Here is an 18754-nt window from a genome sequence, read left to right as displayed (position 1 = left end):
TCCGATTCTAACCCAGTAGCCATAAATCAAGTGGCTAGATAGATTTTCAATTCTTCAAGCATTCCTATGTGTACCAAGACCAATGAGGAAAGAAATTCTACAAGAAAGAAAAACAAACAAACAAAACATATCAAATGTTGTTCTATTACGGTGCCCCATCTTGAAATGCCAAAGAAGTTACAGCTTTTTGATGGCCAATATATTCTTTAGTTATCTCGCTGGTTCCGATATTCCACAGTCTCGCCTTGTTGTCGGAAGAAGCTGCCGAAGCAAAATAAAAACATGTCAACAGGTTCACTAGCACCACCGATTGATGACTTGTACCTGTTATAGCAAATTGGGAATCAGCTGAAAATGCAATGTCCCACACCCAACGTTGATTTTCAGTTTGCAATACTGAATGAAGGGTAAAGTCGGAGGTTTTCCATAATTTTGCTGTTTGATCGGCCGACGTCGTTGCCAAATACCTTAGCAAAGAAATGGCAAAAGGTTTTAATCGTATGCACGATAGCGAAAATTTCACGCCATCGTACTTAGCGTCAGGACTAAATTTACACTTGAGACCATAGCGCTTGTGGGCTAGTAAACGGCTTTTCGGTCGCAGCTGAGTTGGTGTTGAACCTTCTTCCCCATCAGGCAGTTTGGTACCGGGAGTTAAGCTCCAAACATAGCAGTTACCCTGTAAAAAAGTAAGTAAAAATCAAGTTCAAAATGCTTCTCTAACCAAGCAAAATTTCTTGTTTAACTAGTGCATGCCTTGTTATTGATGGCTGCCATGAAATTTGCAGAGGAATCTATTGAAATGTCTTGGATTGAGGCATCTTGCTCTGGAATCTATTTGTTTAAACTCTAATGTAATGGAATGAAAAAGGATTGGTAACACAATTCAATCAGTTTCGAAAACAAACCAGTTGTTCATTGTGATCTGTTCGCAGATCCCTATACAAGCAGGATATAGCTGAGAATCAGTTTCAATTGCATTGTTACTATCAAACCAAAACCTACCAGATATGGATGACACCACTCTGGTCTCCTACCAACAGTTCTCCTTGGTTTGGATGCAAGCAAACACAATTTACAGGAGCTGTGACTTGAAATATTCTAGAGCATTGTAAGTTCCTTGTTCTAGAAATAAGCACAAAAAAGCATGTTTAACATTATGTCTATTTTACCATACAGAGTCATCACCTCAGGTCCCAAACTCTAGCAGAACAGTCTTCACCTCCCGTGTACATCCAGTGCCCATCTTCATGAAATCCAACTGCAGTCACATTACGCGAAATGCCTTCATAATTGACTATTGGATTGGGATTAGAAGAGTTAATTTCGTACATGCGAATATGTTGGTATCCGGCAGCTGCCAAGAGCTGGCTGTCGGGAGTGATATTAAGAGCATTCACTTGCGATTCAGGGTGAGTTACGGTGCGAGTGCACACGCCACTGTGCCCTTCCCAAAATTTAATTGAGTGATCATAACCTCCCGTGGCTAGAATCACTTTATCTTCATTGTTGTTTCCCATAAGGATCTTTAATTTGTTCTTCGTTCCGGTCAAACCGATTGGAAATTTCCTGTTTGTTTTTCTTCTGAAAGCCACAAAGCAAGCAGACAACACAGAAAATCAAACTACGAGATCGAGTCTGTGTTGCCAAACCGTGATATCGCTTTAATTAATCGAACGATCAAATTAATTAGGTAAAACATTTCTAATAAAACCCTTCTAATTTTATGTCACATTTTTATTCAACTGAATAAATTTCAACAATCATTTCTTCTGTTTCCGGCAATACAATTTCAGGTGACATGGCCTCTGTAAAGTCGGTAAACTCGGGACTTCCGTTTTCTATATTTTCTTCCAACAGGTTCTTTGAAGCTAACTGATCTGAATCAAATGTATTTTGATGTGGTTCGTCAGAATCGTGAACTAAGCCAGCTTCCTCAGTGTTTAAACCTTCGAGATTTGATTTTTTCGCCATCCTTAAGAGTGTGCTTTGACTCGGTAGAGGAAGAATGCCTTTGGAGCGTAAATGCTTGTATACCGCACTGCTTTTCTGTTTAATTAGTAAGCAGTCTGCGAGAAATTCCGGATCATAGCGCATTGCCGTGAGCCTATCGTTCCTTCCTGGATTCACCTTGGCTTTAGCTATCATTGTTTTAACAACCAGTTGTTCCTAGAAAAGAGAAACATGCTTTGATGATATAACTCAAGTCTTGTTAAATGGTAAAGAGTGCATTACTTTTGGATTTAGCATCTTGATTCTGGCATCAAAGTCGTTCCATATTAACTTTTGTCTTTCTCTCCGCAGTTGATTTATGGTAGCCGAATACTTCTGTTGTTCGTCATTAGAACAAAAAAATAATAATTAGAATTTTTCTTAAAACCTATTTCGTAAACTTTTTGCGGATTTTCGAATTACCTCCATCTTACATTTCATTCGTTGCAGAGCTTTTCGGGAGGTATTCAGTTTTTGCTTATAGTTTTTTTTTAAATCTTTGGAATTTGTGGGATCTTTTTTCTTCATCCGCCTCAAATATTTCTTTAACAGTTGGCATTTTGAGCAGAGAACATTGATGTTTGCGAGTCCCAAGCACTCCTTCGACCGCCACACATTTCCGTCCTTAATACCAGCACATTTATCCGTCACTTTAACATCTGTCAGGGATTCTTCCACAATTCCTTTACATCTTTTTCGAATGTGGAAAGCCTCAAGAATGTTTGACAATTCCTTTTTCATTTGAAACTCAAATTTCATGTGCAGCGGCTTAATCGATTTTCCATTGAGAAACAGTTCAACTTTGGACTTGGTGAGGATTCTCACAGTTTTTATAGTCATCACACCATCGTGGGAAATGGAATGACAAGAACAGATGAGAAGTTTGGTTCGTTCGTTGAACGACCAGTACCATTCGGCCGAAGGAAAACGGACACCAGAGATGAAGTCACGATAACCAACAGCATCCAAATCAAGGTAGGGCTCTTCAACCGTTGGAATCGAAGAAGAGGGACGAATACCATAGCAGTGGTCGAAATCGTGTACAGCAGATGAAGACATGCTGAGACTTTCTTGTAATTGTACTTGTGGTGCAGCGATTTCAGAGTTGCCTTTTTCTACAGGAACGTTTGGTCGGGCAGTATCTACAACGTAGTCGTGGTCAAAATGAATCGGTGTGAAAGGAGCAACACCGACGTTATGATTTTGCACCAAAGGTATGGGTGAAATCGGAGGCAAACAACTGGGGGTATTCAAACTGGGACCATTCTGAATTAGCTGGGTATTCATATTGGAATTCTGAAAGGTAAAGCTTGGCAGAGATTCCTGTAATAGGATATAGTGAGTTACAGGGCCATGGACAGGAAGGCTGCCATTTGGGTCACAAACGTGACTGCATGGTGTATCAGTTGTCTTTTTTGGTAATAAGCGGGGAAGTACAATAGGTGAATCTGAAAAAGAACACACAGACAAATGTTATTTCCACAGCTGCCATTGGAATAACAACAACAACCTTTAGTGACAGTTTTAGAACTGCTGCATTTCTGTGGTGCATCTTTAGTGTTTGGTAATGAACTTGGAAGTGAAATAGATGATCCTAGAAGAAAAAAGATGAGTAAATTACATTTTTGTTTGTGTCAGGTACAAAAATAAAATTTGTACAACAGATCACATGAAAGATAAAAACGCCATCATATGCTATAAAAAACTGAATTAGCTAGTAGGCATTACAAAGAGTGAATAGAATAAGAACCTAGGAAAAGTTTCGGGACAGCACCAGGCTTAAGACTCCATCTAGCATAGGGGTAGAATTTATCTTGAATTATTCTCCCTTTTTCGATATCGGCCTCTTCAAAATGTCTGCTACAAATTTTTGAAGAAGTTGTCAGACCATCTTTTGGAATAATCTCTTGCCAGATTGCTAACGACGCCTTGGGTACACTGAAAACCCCAACATGTGTATTTTCTTTATCATTTTTGCCACAACAACCACTTATGAAACATCTTTTATGTGCCTTCTTTTCCATTCCCCGGAATGTTCAATGCATATCTGAAATCAAATGTGACAACGAAAACCTTAAATGACTTGAATGTGAAACTTTTAATGTGGTACTCCAATCGGAGCTGAAATCAAACTAGCAGACCGCCCGAACCATGGACTACTCTTAACTAAAGGATGGGACTCTTTCCCTATTTCGCTGTGTTAAAGCTTGTCGGGTGGGCTCTTTCCATGAAAAAAATAAAAAATAAAAAATAAAAAATAAAATACAGCTTTAACAGGCGATTTTAGCTACATAAGTATGAAACGTATAATTTAAGATCATATTTCGATTTTAATTGTAGAAGGAGGGTGAAAAAGGTGGGCCCGCCGTTGCCATCTATCAATCAAAAATCGCAAGTTCTAAAGGATTGACAACTGAACTCGAAATTACAGCTGTTTCTCGATAGTGATTCTGTCTAGATGAGATAATATAGTACGGAACGCCGTTTGACCCACTTTTTTTTAGTCAACTCTTTTTCGATGGTTGTCGATGTTTTGCGTTTATTTTGCAAATAAATAGATAATGTCCATTTTCATCTAGCGGTCAAAATCGTCACTTGAAGGATGGATTTGAATAGATGACGCCTTTAATGGAGGAGGAGTCTACCCAACTATTGTCGATCGATTGTTAGGTCAATTACGATCGCCATTGTACAGTTAATGGCGGTGCGCATTGCAAGTATATGCGTGTGTGAACTTCGATGAGCGTTGCACTCTATACCATGGCACCACGCTTTGGAATATTGGAAATAATTTAATTGAGAGCATCGCGTTAATTTTGGTTTGACTACCAGGTTTTATTTATTTTTGTTTCTAACATGCACTTTGTTTTTGCTAAAAAAATTTAAGTTAAAGAAGGCAGTTCTTCCCTGTATTATCACAGACTACGAAGTAAAGACTACGAACGGCTATAAACCCCTTGAAGCTATGCTCGTCCTATGCCGTATGGTGGCGCGTCGAACGAACTTTCTGAAAGCCATTATTTTTCGTCGTTTGCCTACTGATTTGGGTCTTCACACACCGTAAACTTGTAAGTAAACCATTAACCTTTCAATGTTGTATTTTTTTGTAGATATAGCTTAGATATTCCCCTTGTTGTGTGAATTTTTTTAAATTTCTATCTGATCTCTAGTCATGATCTATAAATTCCTTTATTAAACCACCTTTTTCCCCCTTTTCCCCCTTTTTCCCCCAACCCCTCTATCTTTCTTTTGAAAAACGGGGTGGGGGAAAAAGGGGGAAAAAGGGGGTGTAATAAAGGAATTTATAGATCATGACTAGAGAAGAGATAGAAATTTAAAAAAATTCACACAACAAGGGGAATATCTAAGCTATATCTACAAAAAAATACAACATTGAAAGGTTAATGGTTTACTTACAAGTTTACGGTGTGTGAAGACCCAAATCAGTAGGCAAACGACGAAAAATAATGGCTTTCAGAAAGTTCGTTCGACGCGCCACCATACGGCCTAGGACGAGCATAGCTTTGATCATTCCTCTCAGCCCTATCCCCGATCGTAGTCTTTACTTCGTAGTCTGTGGTATTATTTATCACAATGAAATTTTTGAAACTCTTACAGATATTATTAGGCATCATAACAATTTCCCACTAAATGTGTACATTTGTCTAATTTTTTTTTTCAGGCATTTGGGATGCTTTTAATGTGGTGTGTTGGCAAGGACATCTACATTCTGTGGTTGTGAGTGATGCCACAAGAAGCCTGTCTTTTTTCATGAAGAAGTTGAGCTTTAAATATCGGGAAGACTCCTTTGGTTCAAATAATAAGGGTATTAATATGAGTATGCAATTTTGATTTTCATTATATAGAAATTACAAAACCCACCATTGAATAATGTTTGATTTGTTTTTAAATGTATGTGTAACAACCAACGGACAATGATTTTTACATGCGGCAGTATGAGATTTTCCAGGCAGAATTTCTAGCAAATCAGCATTTGGTAATGTCCTTTCTATTTTATTCTTTTAATTTTAGATGACATGCTGTATGTTTTATCAATAAAAATTTTTAATTCTTCTAATAGATTGACACAACTGTGAGCAAGGACTCAGCCTAGAGATTGAGAGCCTCAGCATATTAAACTAGCCCATATTCCAGTTGTAGCACAAAATTTGTACAATCGTGATTTTTCTGAAATACCTAAGAAAGTCAAGTAAATAAAGTTAAGTACGAGGCCTAAGTTAATGTCACGACAAAAGGTAAATGTCAAAAAGCAAGTCTTGAAGTTTTTACCTCTATTGAATAATTGGGATTGCCTGTTAGTATTTTTTTTAAATATTTTTTTGTAAGTTTCTAACATTTTTGCAATCTTTAGGTGTTTTACAAGTGAAGAGCGTTTACGAGCAACCGAAAATTTGTTATCACTTCATGAAATCATCCATTTAAAGCGTTTTCTTACACATTGATGATGCAAGATAAGCTTCTCGCATTCGCTGAATTCCTTCCCCGCGGATTAAATATGACATATTTAATTGATCCAAGTCTAACTGGTGGGAATTGATGATGGAAATTTAACATTTATATATTCCTTTGCTAGTTCTGTCTTCTATCAGTCATAGAACGTTCTATGACTGCTTCTATCAGCTTCTATGTAGGGAAAAACCAATTAATTATCGGCGCTTTGTAAGATACGGCAATGATGCACGGTCTTCCGGTCCATCAGCTGAGAGCCAAACCACATTGGATTTAGGAGCTATTTTCATCATCCAGGAATTATTATCACCTTGCTCTTAGACAGGAACCTGAATCCTGAACAGTGTTTTATTAATCTTAATGCTATATAAATTAATGTCCTAGTCTTACATTGTTTAGGTATTAAGGCTGGAATGTTAAGTACTCATCCGTGGGTGGAAATCTAATTGACAAATGTTCAAATTGGCCAAATATCTTGAGACAGAAAAAACATAGCATAAGTTTTGCAAAAAGGTATGTTAGATAAATGGAAAGAGGGTATTATCAAATCAATTCACCAAATAGTTAAATATGTTTTAGGAAAAAGGAGCTTCTGGCAAGACTGTTCGACAAAAAAGTCTGGATTAGTTTAAACAAAAGTTTAGGGTGAAACTAAATGTAACTTTCACTTCAGAAAGTTAAACCCTGAAATACCCCAAAATTATTTTATCGTTTCTTTAAGTAAATTGAAACATAAATTGATAATCTTTTTTGTTTTTGCCACCAATTAATCTTGTTCTTTAGGGTACCCTATGTTGAACTGTGTTGCTGATGAAACATCCCCTTAAAGGTAATTACATTAAGGTGTTACCTGCATTATGGCATTCCAGTAAGATCTTTACTCGTTTCGCTATTTTCCCCAACAGACTTCCTTAAAGATGAAGTAAGAGCCTTAGGTCGCTAGCTCGATCTGCTCGCAGAATTACTAGAACGTCATATTCGTGGTAATAAAACTTAGAACGTCTGCAATATTAAATTTTTCACCATTTTAAAGGAAAGCTGCAAACATATTTTCAGCATTGTAAAAAAAAAAGGCGTTCATTCCCTTCAACCAATTGTTAACCCGCGAGGGTAAATAAATAAAAAATGTTCGCTTAAAATCAATACTATTTTCAAAGGATTTTTGAATTTTTAGTCTCGTAGGAATCTCCCTTACGCCACTTTAATTGTAGCTGACAGTGACTGTAATTATGGCCCAATTAGCCCATGGTTATCAAGAGCTGCCCTCTTGGTTCTCCGACCTAGAAACTTCCATCGTCAAAAGCTTCCAGGTTTGTTATGGTCGTAGAACAGCAGACGACGGAGGTGAGGAAGTAACGAAACAAATAAGAAATTCATATATTTCGTTTGAAGTACGTACTACTCGATTTGAACAGTTGGCGGCGGAATTTTACCATCGGGCAGAACCCAAACGGTCGAAGCATTGAAAAATGATATCGGTGAGACGTAAGTGCTGATTCATATGATGGTTGATTATGCTGCCAACATGGCAGGAAAGGAGCGTGCCTTGCTTAATTGGATTGAAATCGCGACGTCGGAAGAAGAGCGTCATCTTCTGGAAGAGTTGTCCAGTTGCAACCAGAATGTTGCCACGCTACTGCTTATTCGCAATGTTGTTGTTCAGGTATAAGAGCTTCGCAATTTAGGCGTTTTGTTGGCGGAGTTTTATAAAAATTGTTCTCTTCCTTGCAGGGAGATTGCCGGATTTAAAGCTATGGCGTAGCACTGAGCTGTGATTAGACACAACCAATCTGGAATGTTCTAGCCACCTACGCCCTGAATTTCATATCTAAATATTGTATTTTATATTAATAGGTAAAAAAAAAAAGGGGGGTGGATGGTTGCTTATTTTTTCGGTCTTATTTTTGAAACCTGACTGGAAAAAATTTCTGCTAGATAGCTATGTAGATTCTCCATCCAATTAGCGTTCGGAATCTGTTTTGGTATCGCTTCTTGGGTTTAAATCCTTACAGGATTGAAAGGCTAACTTTGTCGAATGCTTTATTTCGTTTACATCGCCTATACTTCAATAATTTACAAGTGGGGAAATGTTGCCTTTAAGCAACTAGAAGGTATTGTGCGTGTATATATACGAATCATGGCCGAATGGGTGAGCATTGGATTTCGGCGTTGTATGTTTTTGTATCAAATCCCATCAGAGGTAAAAAGAACGTAATATTTGCTGATTCGGTTTATTGACGTTATTCAATGACAGTTAACAAGCGTTTTAATAATTTACCTTGGGCTACTTCAAATTATTATCACAAGTTTGAACAAGTTACCTTTAAACTCTTGGTAAAAGTTAAAATAAAAATTTATGACTCATGGCCCAACGGTAGAGCATCGGAATGGTACGAAGAAGGTTTAGGGTTCGATTCCCAAAAGAGTCAAGTTGCTTTCTAATGTAAAGTAATTCCGATTTACGAGTTACAAAACTCTTTAAGTCTAAAAGTCCTATTCTACAACGGTGCTATAAGTCGCACATACTGGAACATTACAAATTAGTTGAAGAATGTATAGTTCAACACACATTATGAAAATTAATACTATTCAATTTCTTATTTGTTGCTAACCCCACAATTAAAATAATTTTTATTTCAGTTTTCGTCTCCATAGATTGTATATTAAGATTACTTGCCTCCACATGTAATCCATCATGGATACTGAATTCCACTTCACCTGAACGGGATTCGAACCCAGGATATATCGTATTCCAATCCACCGCTCTACCATTGAGCTATGAGAGTTATTACATTGAAATCTGAATCTATAGCACATTAAGGTAACTGTGCAAAGTTCTACATAGGGGATCAAATATCATTGGGGGGGATATAGGGGGGGTTGCCAGGAAGGTATCGCATCCGACTAGCAACTCGAAGGTCCGTGGTTCGATTCCACGTAGGTTCCTGATGTCCTGGGCTTCCAACCTTCCCAGGGGTCTACCTTCCCAGGTGCCAGTCGGGTCGAGAAACTTCCCCATTACGAAGTAATGGGACGGATATTTTGGCATTCTTTAATACAATTCCCAATAATAAATTTTAATAAATTGTTTCGATTTATCGACGTGATTGAGTACTTTGTTACTTGAACACTTTGCAACGGACTTTAACCATTGTCATCTCCAGCCGAGAGATCTCATACATAATGCTTGATCAATACTAAGTGTACATCAAATTGTAATATATATTCATTCATCCGAAACTGTTGATTACTTTAACAATTCGATTGACTCTTTCAGGAATTGAACCCTTAGTCTTTGGCGTACCGTGCCGATGCTCTACCACTGAGCTATAAGTCATATTTACGTGCTGTCTACATTTTCGTGTTAATGGAGTTAACAAATTTGGACTTAGAATAATTTTTGTAGCATGATTCTAGACAATTTCCTACTAACATGTCTATAATAAATCCATCTAATAGAATTTCAATACAATATTCCTTCGTTTAATGTTTTAAACTTCCACCGGGATTTGAACCCGAGACCTTTAGAATCGTACACCAACGCTCTGCCACAGAGCTATGATCCTTATGTAACGACATTCAGGTTAGCACATAGTTTTACGAGCCTATAAAAATTACCTTTATTATCTTTTCGTGCCTTCTAATATTAGTGAAAAATTAAATATAACTCATGGCTCAACGGTTGAGCATCGGCACTGCACACCGAAAGTTGGGGGATCGATACCCGAAAGAGTTAAATTAAATTCTGTGAAACTACTTCAATACACAATATAATCCGATATATACAAAGATTGTATACAAAATTACTCTGCAGGTAAACAAAACTCTGGTAAATATGAGGTTCAACTACGTACAACAGTTAACTACCAACATCAGAATTAAGATGTCATCGGAGATAATTCAAAGGCAATCCGGAAATTCGCAGTTCAAACAACAAAACAAAACAGTGGCCATCTCAGCAATGTTTAGAGTCCAATCCTTAAAAGAAAAAAGTGTAAATGTCAGGAATTTATAGAGTGCGAACACAAAGAAAATATGACAAATAAGTTTTTCAAAATTAATGTAAAACAAAATTTGTATTGAGAATTCTCCACATGATAAAATATTTTGCAACTTTTAAAAGGTTAAATAACCATTTCAAAAATTGCTGTCAACCAAGGCAGGGGGAGACACTGCCTCAATTGACTCACCGGGGAGATTACCCAGTGCTTGGCTAAGAGAAGCCGGAAGAAGAGCTGAAGATTTGGAACATTTTTACAGGAGCGATTAACCTTTAATTCGGATTTGTGGGTAGCGACATAGCCCTCCATAAGCATTTCATCGAACTATGAGGACCCCCACGTCCCCTTTCCGGCCAGAGCCCTCCAAACCTCGATATATGTTGTTTTTATATATACCGTACAGTAGGGGCATGACCCCCTACGGGCTTATTATGAGTCAAGGGGAAACGGGACCACAGAAAAGAAGGGAGCCCAGATATGCACTTCAATTTTTTAAATAATTAATACCGTAATACAAGGGAATGTGACTGAAGCGTTAAACTCAATTTCACGCTTGCAATCGTTACTATTTTTTCGGCACCATATTCCAGAAACCTTTTGAAATCCACCGTTACTATTAATCTACATTAAGGAAAAAGAAAACATAAATAAGGATAAAATAATTCTTAATTTTATAGCTTATATGAAACAAATATTCATCAATTGGTATGTTTCTTATACAATTCTGGCAGGAGCTTCTGAAAGGGAATGCAAATTGCAAATAATCATCACAAAAACACTTAAAATGGTAATTTAGTGAGAACCTATCGTATTGGCAGCAAAGTCTTCCAAGGACTGTACAAGCAGTTGTTTCATGTTCCTTTAAAAAATAAGAGGGTTATGAAGATAATTGTGTTGGTCAATAAACATTAAGACCAAAAGTGCACCTGTTCTGCAGTATTGACGGCAATATCCACGCAACCCTCACATCCACCCAATTGTGTGTAAATAGATTTTGTGGGCATCAGTTTAGAATAAAAATTTTATCTTGTGGCAATGGAAATTTTGGAATGTCCTTTCAACAAGGGAGAACTTCAGTCTTCAAAACCATGAAGTTCTTGTTTATCGTTCAAAGCTTACTGGCGGACACAGTTAATCATTTGGGATGTATTAATGATATCCTTTGGCCCTGCTTTCTGAAATGATTAATGAGTTGTTTCTGGAATGTAAGTCTTTTTCTGCAAACCTCTCCATTCTTGTGACAAATTCCAGTAAGTTCTATAAATACATAAGGATTTTAAGAGACATATCAATAAGAACACATAATTCTGTCCAACCTTTTAATATTTTCGACTCAAACGATTTTTCTTCATTGTAACCGGAAAGGGAAGGCAGCTGAACTATGATGAGAACACGAATTTGATAATATGACTAAAAAAAAAAAAGAAAATTAAAATAAATGAAGTGTAAATTTTAATTGATGCAGTCTGAAACAGTTTCAGACACAATAATTAACTATTTAGTGAATTGATTTTGCCATTTTACTTTGTGTACATAACAACCACGCGTCGCCATTAACTGTTTGATGGCGATCGAAATAGGCAAGCCTAACAATCGATCGACAAATTCAATATTTAGTAGACTCCTCTGAGGTGAGATGTTCAAATCCACTTGAGTGTTAAATTTGTTTGATAGATGGCATTGCAACTTCTTTCTTTTTTTTTCTTTACTTTTGTCTCAAGTTTTCTTTTTGCTTTTGAATTTTTATTCATTTTTGTTACCCTTGGTGATCTTGGGCTCGAACTTGAATTGTGCATCTTACACCAACATGTCTACTACAGAGTTTATGAAAAGACAACAAAGCGATTTTCTTCATCACATGGACAATCAAAATTGTAACGTAGAGTTGTTTCTGGAATGTAAGTCTTTTTCTGCAAACCTCTCCATTCTTGTGACAAATTCCAGTAAGTTCTATAAATACATAAGGATTTTAAGAGACATATCAATAAGAACACATAATTCTGTCCAACCTTTTAATATTTTCGACTCAAACGATTTTTCTTCATTGTAACCGGAAAGGGAAGGCAGCTGAACTATGATGAGAACACGAATTTGATAATATGACTAAAAAAAAAAAAGAAAATTAAAATAAATGAAGTGTAAATTTTAATTGATGCAGTCTGAAACAGTTTCAGACACAATAATTAACTATTTAGTGAATTGATTTTGCCATTTTACTTTGTGTACATAACAACCACGCGTCGCCATTAACTGTTTGATGGCGATCGAAATAGGCAAGCCTAACAATCGATCGACAAATTCAATATTTAGTAGACTCCTCTGAGGTGAGATGTTCAAATCCACTTGAGTGTTAAATTTGTTTGATAGATGGCATTGCAACTTCTTTCTTTTTTTTCTTTACTTTTGTCTCAAGTTTTCTTTTTGCTTTTGAATTTTTATTCATTTTTGTTACCCTTGGTGATCTTGGGCTCGAACTTGAATTGTGCATCTTACACCAACATGTCTACTACAGAGTTTATGAAAAGACAACAAAGCGATTTTCTTCATCACATGGACAATCAAAATTGTAACACAAGACTAGTACAGACAACAAGTTCTATATCATTTTGGAAACCTTTCGCTATGAACACTTAAGGTTGTAGAGAACTGGAGATGACGCCGTGTAGTTTCAAAGAATTAGCAAGGATTTTCATCTTTGTCACTACATTGAGACTTGGAAAACTTGAAGTTATGCATGTACACCCAGGTATTTAAGATTTTCATAACCCAATGGTTTTTCATTATCAAAAAAATAATATATTCAATGGACGCTGAAAAGGTAAACCCATGGCGCCAGGTTTTACAAGAAAGAAAAAGTTGAGTTGGCACCAAGTGGTCACTAAACGAATTTGAAATGTTTTTCTCACCAACTAAGCCAATTTTATCCCAGGACCGCATTTTATTCGAGGGATTATTTGCCGATAGGTTATAGTAAGTTTACTTTGTCCTTGTCTCCGCTTTTCGTGGCGTTTGAATCAATAATACCATGTAACTTGGCAAACAAGTTGAATAAAAAAACACAACATTATCAATTATGTTTTCCAGACTCCGACGGTAGAGAGGGGAATAGCAAAGGTCGTTCATGGAATAAGTGATAAGTTACACAGCATTAGGGAACTCTAGAAGAAAAGCACTCGTCCAATCTATAGTAATCAACAGTGTTACGAGGATGTATTGGCATCCAAACGTAGCTTACGATTCAAAGGGTATATGAGCATTATTACATTTTCACATTTCAGGTACAGGAAGAAGAATTGTCTTACGCGGGCACCTGGAAGTACACACGCTTGTTAAACATTTCAAACACTCAGGTTTTCAGCGCGAACTCATGTACTCAAACGAACAAGGAGAAAGTGAAAGACAAATATATATACATAGAATTTTACCTGTACAAATTTATGTATGGATGATCAGGGACTGGATGTTCAATTATCGATCATTTTGTTTCAGACACTGTGATCTATAACCAAGATCAAGTGGTTGTTGGTAACTGACTATCAAAGAGGATTCAATGAGTAAATTGCAGATGATTACTGCACTTTTAGGTTTTCAGCCGCATGTGCGTACCGACCATCGTACCAGGATGGGCGAGCAAGAACGAGAGAAATGAACAAGTAACTGCCGAAATCAGGTACTTGCGTGCACATTAAGGATGGGCTCTGAAGTGGGGTGCGGAACTGTCAACACTTGGCGTAATCGCTGCCAAAACAGTTTTTGACCTTCAGGATCACTCCGCCATTCGAGGTAAGTCCTCGTACTCATCAAATAACGGAGGCCGGCATTCTGCTGCTGTTTCGGCACATCTTCCAAGAGGATGAGGACAAGAGCATTGCGACGCTCCGATTCAAGCAAACGATGGTGTGATAAATCTAGCTCGAACTGACACCACTTGCTTTCAACGTAGCCGCGAGACAGAACGATCACCACCTTAGGAATAGAAGAGGAATAATGTGACATGAATCAATCGCTGTGAAACCATGTCTAGGAGAGTACCTTGCGACTTTTGGCGATATTCTCTATGATATTTTCAGTGATGCGTTGGCCAACGGTGAAATCTCGGTCGTGCAGGCACAGGCGAAAGGGTTTGAAGGCGTCATCTACCAAAGTGTTGCCATAAGTGAGAGAGAAACGGAGCAAATACTTGAAAGAGGCAAAAGCTCACCTGCTGGATCCGTAGCGTCTGACTGTGACTCTTTGGGTGGCTCCAATTGTGGGACCAAATGAGTGTAGACCCAGGGTCGATCCTGTTCATTGAACGAAATAAAAGCGTCGTACTCAAATTCACTGTCGTTTTCGACAACCATTTCGCTGCTGGAAGAGCCACCGAAGAACTGCAGTTGTTGTCGCAAATGAAACCATTTGCCCTGTCCCTGATTGCGCTTGCAATAGCAGCTTGTCATGATGGCCACCAAAGTGATGACGATTATGATGGCACCGACGACTGACGACACGACGGTCGCCGTTTCTTTGTCGTTGCTCGGCTGGGGAGTGGTAACCGGTTCACTGCGGCACTGGAACTCTTCTTCAGTCATCAGAGGAATTGCCTTCAAAACGAATGGCTCGGCGGATGTGTCGGTGCAAGTGTAGGCGCCCTCAACCTCCCACTTCAGAACTGTCGTGTTGGACGAATTCGCCAGCTGCTGCAAAGCGAGAGTCTAAAATGCCAATAGAAACATCGAGTTAAAACTGAGCGGACGACAAAATGTCGCTGTTTTCTTCATGTGAACACTGACACGCACATGCCGTGGGTCTCTCGCTTTCAACGTCACATCTCATTGTGCCGCTCGTTACTAATGAAAAGCTTTGCGAAATGTTTTGGACAGAAACGCTGTCTGTGGATCCTCGGAACTAACGAGCCGTCTATCACGCTCTACCACACCCGACAGAGACGTCAAGTTGTAGGCACATGAGCAACAGAGTCGCCAGTACCGAGACCACTGAAAGACATTGAACAAACTCCCAACGACAAGTAAATAAATAAATAAATAAATAAATAAATATATAAATAAATAAAATAAAAAAAAAATAGTTGCAAGTTACAGCGACATTACCTGACAGTTGCAGATTAGAGCGTTATCGCTCAAGTCAATGGCAGCAATCCTTGAAAACTCTTCGAACGTCTGATTGGGTAAAAACTGAATTTTGTTGTCGGAGATGGCGATGGCGGCGCTACTGGGCATGTAAGCCGTCGTCCCGTATTCCCAGGTGTGTAGCTGATTGCCGCTCAGGTGGAGTAAATAGAGTTGCGTGAGGTTGTCCACTAGATTCGGCGTGAATTGGTTGATGCTATTTTTAGTCAGGTAAAGCATCGCCAAGTGATGCATTCCACGAAATGGTTGGTAAGCGTAGTCGACCTCTGCGGGAAAATCCAAGAAACAATTGTCCAGCAGAAGTAGCTGGGTATTTTCGAGGCCGAGGGAGAACTGGTGTGACAACGTGGTGATTGGGTTGTTGCCCAAGTCCAGCATTGCGAGTCGAGTCAGAGGCGAGAACAAGCGAGGAGGGATTTCGGTCAGTCCAGAGTCGCGCATCTGCAGAATCGCGAGCTTGTTCAGTCCCTTAAAGGCCTCCGATGAAAAGTTTTTGGCATCGAGTTTCATTGAATTCATATCGAGCCAAACGAGTTCCGTCATTTCGGCAAAATTGTCCTTGGACATGACAAAAGAACCGCTCATCTTCGGATTCTGTCTGACGCTCAACAGTTGCAGCGAAGAGGGAAACGTACCTGGAGCCACTTGCGTCAGCTGATTCTTGCCCATGTAGAGGTAGGCCAGCTGAGGCATATTCTCGAAAGCCGTCGCATTCACCACCGAGATGCTGCACGTTTCCAGAATGAGAAATCTCAAATTCGGAAACGAAATTGCCGGCCACAGATTGCCAGTTAAGAGAAAGTACAAATTTCCAGACAAGTTGATCGTCTTCAGCGTCGTGGACACGTTCTGCAGCAAAGGCACAGGGACCTTCTGGACGAGATGATTGTAGCCAAGTCCCAACTGAATGAGGCTCGGAGGTAGAATCGGCGTCCTCGTCTCGTGCGCGAAAATCGAGCTCAATTTCGGATTGTTGTAGAAATCGACGTGCAACAGGGAAGTCAGCGGCTCAAAGGCGTCTTTGCGTTCATTTTTTTCCCCAGCAAAGGATCCAACGTGAAAGAGATGAACAAAATATCAAGTTATAATCACGTCCTGATCGCGAATCACACTGACAAAGTTGGAAAGCGCAAGACGTGAAACCAACAAGTTCCATGTAAAGAATAAGCAACTTAACAAAAGTATAGAGCCAAGAGTCTAGACACTAGACACTAGAAAGGACGAGAAGCTAAACTTAGGCAGTCTCCCCCGGTGCAACTGCAAACACAACGCAAACAACTCTAGCTTTCGTATAATTGAATAGGTGAAACAGGGGAGCAGTAGAAACTTGTGCATTTAAATCAAGACTGGAAAAGCCCTAATCACAAGGCGTTGATTTCATATTTGCATGCTTGTCAAACATTGATCGTCGCGACTACCGCATGGCTTGTTTATTGTACAGCGATCACGATCCGAGTGCATGCACCAGTCAAATCTCTCGCCTGATTCGATCGTTGATTCATGTTATATTATGGACTGTCTGTTAGCAAATGACGGTTAGGCTATCAGCAGTTTGGCAACGGATTTCACCCTCCGGTTAGGATGCTATCTATCTGCAAGCTCGTCCTCTGTTTTATCTTAACGTCCAACCGAGTGAAATAGTTGCCATGTCAGTGGAGACGAAATTGAGGGTCAAGGCGTCCATTGCTATCGGAATCGGACGATGAAACAAATGAAACACGACATTTCGTTATAACAAATACTGATGTAACGACGCACTAGTCTTTTATCGAACATAGAATTTGACCGAAAGAAACTAATCCGTAAAGAAATCACATAAAAAAAAAAAAAAAAAAATGAAGAAAAGATGATTATTTAGCAGCTAGCAACGTACCTGGATCAATGGAACTGAGGTCGCACGACTTGAGATTAAGCTCTTCGATGGGCGACTGCCCTAGCTGCCAAAAGACGTATCGGTTGAGCGCGCCGAGCGGATTCTCCGACAAATCCAGATGAATCAGATTCGGCAAGACAATCGCGTCCTCCTCATCCGGCGGGTCCTGGAACATTTGCGTCAAGTCAATCTGATTGTCTCGTAGGGACAAGACGACCAACGTGTCCAATCCGTCAAACACCTGCCAATCCAGCGACTGGATCGAATTGTGCTTGACAGACAGAGTGAGGAGGCTCGTAACGTTGTCGAAGGCTCCCCTCTCGATGACGTCGAGTTGAGGATTCGAACACAAATTCATGTCGACAAGGTCCATCTGATAAAAATCGCCTTTGGCCAGGACTTGGACACTCGTGTTGTTCAGCTCGAAAACGGAGAGCGAAATTAGGCGCGGTAAATCGACGGGGACTCTGGTCATGGATGTGTCGTTGCAAATGAGATAGCCAGGCGGGTCGCTTTCAACGTGGCAACCGGATGGCAAATCAACACTGGCAGCGTCGAACTCGGTCGGATACGAGTTGGACGTGTCGTAAAAATCGTACGAGAAGACGTCAGAGCCATCCTCGTGGGTGATGGAGGGCGACAGAAACTCGGAAAAGCTGTCAATGCCGTCAACAGGAGGGTTCAAGTCAGTTGAATGATCGTAGGCCATTGGCCACCGTTGCTCGTTTCGCTGTCGCGAGGAAGACGGACGTTGTCGTGATCGACATGCCAACGAATCGACCACGTTCACTTCATCGGGTTTCATTGGACCTGATGCCACGTCCTGTTCTTGGGCGACATCCGCCTGCAAGGGAGAGGAGATTCCGGGAAGGACAACAATGCCACAAGGCCTGTTGTCACTGTAGTCTGATAATGCTCGCGAGCTTGTGGCCGTATCGGATGCGGGCCAGTAAGGCAAAGTCGATGGGACGCGCATTAATCCGTCTGATCCTACCCACGCCGGAGTTCTCCCTTTTTCCATATCCCGGAATTCATTTCTTTGGTGGAGTAATTGGATGGAAGACGATGACGGCTCAATAGTTTTCGTTTCCTCAGCTTTTCTTCCGGCAGCCGCTTTGTTGTTGCTATTCCATTGGAAAATCGGCACGAACGACGCCGTCCCACCGGGACAGAAAAAGATGATGCATCCAGCGGTAGTGACGAAGAAAAGCCCCACTAAACTCAGCCACCTATTCATTTTCTTCTTGTTGTTCGTGTTCTTTCACGGCGTACAAATTGTTGTTGGATTA

General features: G+C 39.6%; 4 protein-coding genes and 1 long non-coding RNA gene across 19 annotated transcripts in view; 2 read left to right on the top strand and 3 right to left on the bottom strand.

Annotated features, from left to right (window-relative positions):
- The window catches only part of LOC116924347 (replication factor C subunit 3), a 41644-nt gene extending 32957 nt beyond the window's left edge, over positions 1-8687 (top strand). Inside the window, exons 9-17 of one of the 11 annotated variants that reach the window (XM_045174827.1) lie at positions 5675-5818; positions 5948-5989; positions 6074-6975; positions 7042-7291; positions 7368-7445; positions 7519-7572; positions 7637-7806; positions 7878-8125; positions 8194-8687. The gene's annotated coding sequence lies outside the window, so the exon portion shown is untranslated. Of the gene's footprint in view, positions 1-5674; positions 5990-6073; positions 6976-7041; positions 7292-7367; positions 7446-7518; positions 7573-7636; positions 7815-7854; positions 8126-8193 lie in introns of all 11 variants that reach the window. The other 10 variants (XM_045174824.1, XM_045174822.1, XM_045174821.1 and 7 more) reach the window with 10 other exon arrangements.
- LOC116924341 (target of rapamycin complex subunit lst8) lies at positions 126-1636 on the bottom strand. Its single transcript, XM_032930880.2, has 7 exons — positions 1189-1636; positions 1006-1125; positions 909-939; positions 757-834; positions 534-679; positions 325-467; positions 126-261 (listed from the first exon to the last, which is right to left on the bottom strand). Exons 1-7 carry the CDS (start codon positions 1518-1520, stop codon positions 146-148), a joined length of 966 nt encoding a protein of 321 aa, XP_032786771.1. The 5' UTR covers positions 1521-1636; the 3' UTR covers positions 126-145.
- On the bottom strand, positions 1723-4201 carry LOC116924340. Of its 2 annotated transcripts, XM_032930879.2 has the most exons (6): positions 3743-4201; positions 3503-3586; positions 2416-3440; positions 2236-2328; positions 1950-2169; positions 1723-1880 (listed from the first exon to the last, which is right to left on the bottom strand). In XM_032930879.2, exons 1-6 carry the CDS (start codon positions 4014-4016, stop codon positions 1738-1740), a joined length of 1839 nt encoding a protein of 612 aa, XP_032786770.2. In that variant the 5' UTR covers positions 4017-4201; the 3' UTR covers positions 1723-1737. The 2 variants fall into 2 exon arrangements, with proteins under 2 accessions (XP_032786770.2, XP_032786768.2); XM_032930877.2 differs by having other exon boundaries at positions 1723-2169; positions 3743-4198.
- A 3497-nt stretch (positions 8688-12184) lies between the features above and the next one.
- On the bottom strand, positions 12185-18707 carry LOC116924335 (toll-like receptor 2). 4 transcript variants are annotated; one of them, XR_006647731.1, is made up of 7 exons: positions 17466-18707; positions 15554-16611; positions 14665-15157; positions 14496-14599; positions 13889-14429; positions 12473-12566; positions 12185-12413 (listed from the first exon to the last, which is right to left on the bottom strand). XR_006647731.1 is itself a non-coding variant. In XM_032930861.2 (6 exons), exons 1-6 carry the CDS (start codon positions 18700-18702, stop codon positions 14130-14132), a joined length of 3135 nt encoding a protein of 1044 aa, XP_032786752.2. In that variant the 5' UTR covers positions 18703-18707; the 3' UTR covers positions 13657-14129. The 4 variants fall into 4 exon arrangements, 2 of the variants coding, with proteins under 2 accessions (XP_032786752.2, XP_032786750.2); XR_004394924.2 differs by lacking the exons at positions 12185-12413; positions 12473-12566 and adding an exon at positions 13657-13773; XM_032930861.2 differs by lacking the exons at positions 12185-12413; positions 12473-12566 and having other exon boundaries at positions 13657-14429; positions 14665-14746; positions 14804-15157.
- LOC116924338 lies at positions 12860-13863 on the top strand. Its single transcript, XR_006647734.1, has 2 exons — positions 12860-13209; positions 13282-13863. It is a non-coding gene; the product is annotated as an uncharacterized LOC116924338 (long non-coding RNA).
- Positions 18708-18754: the final 47 nt, after the last annotated feature.

Source organism: Daphnia magna, linkage group LG6, assembly GCF_020631705.1.
Source record: "Daphnia magna isolate NIES linkage group LG6, ASM2063170v1.1, whole genome shotgun sequence".
In the NCBI taxonomy this organism is placed as follows: Eukaryota; Metazoa; Arthropoda; class Branchiopoda; order Diplostraca; family Daphniidae; genus Daphnia; species Daphnia magna.
Note: the sequence above shows the minus strand (reverse complement) of the source record. Positions and strands in the feature narration are given on the sequence as shown.

What these genes read in the sequence shown, in the direction of transcription:
- LOC116924341 (XM_032930880.2), bottom strand. Translation starts at nt 1,520, where the DNA reads ATGGGAAACAACAATGAAGATAAAGTGATTCTAGCCACGGGAGGTTAT. An exon ending in TGGCAGCCATCAATAACAAG is followed by an intron (nt 680 to 756) that starts GCATGCACTAGT and finishes ACTTTTTTACAG; the next exon opens with GGTAACTGCTATGTTTGGAG. An exon ending in AAATTTAGTCCTGACGCTAA is followed by an intron (nt 468 to 533) that starts GTACGATGGCGT and finishes TTCTTTGCTAAG; the next exon opens with GTATTTGGCAACGACGTCGG.
- LOC116924340 (XM_032930877.2), bottom strand. Translation starts at nt 4,016, where the DNA reads ATGGAAAAGAAGGCACATAAAAGATGTTTCATAAGTGGTTGTTGTGGC. An exon ending in TGTCCCGAAACTTTTCCTAG is followed by an intron (nt 3,587 to 3,742) that starts GTTCTTATTCTA and finishes TTTTTCTTCTAG; the next exon opens with GATCATCTATTTCACTTCCA. An exon ending in TTCTAAAACTGTCACTAAAG is followed by an intron (nt 3,441 to 3,502) that starts GTTGTTGTTGTT and finishes GTTCTTTTTCAG; the next exon opens with ATTCACCTATTGTACTTCCC.
- LOC116924335 (XM_032930859.2), bottom strand. Translation starts at nt 18,702, where the DNA reads ATGAATAGGTGGCTGAGTTTAGTGGGGCTTTTCTTCGTCACTACCGCT. An exon ending in CCTCAGTTCCATTGATCCAG is followed by an intron (nt 16,612 to 17,465) that starts GTACGTTGCTAG and finishes ATGAACGCAAAG; the next exon opens with ACGCCTTTGAGCCGCTGACT. An exon ending in CTCTAATCTGCAACTGTCAG is followed by an intron (nt 15,158 to 15,553) that starts GTAATGTCGCTG and finishes TTGGCATTTTAG; the next exon opens with ACTCTCGCTTTGCAGCAGCT.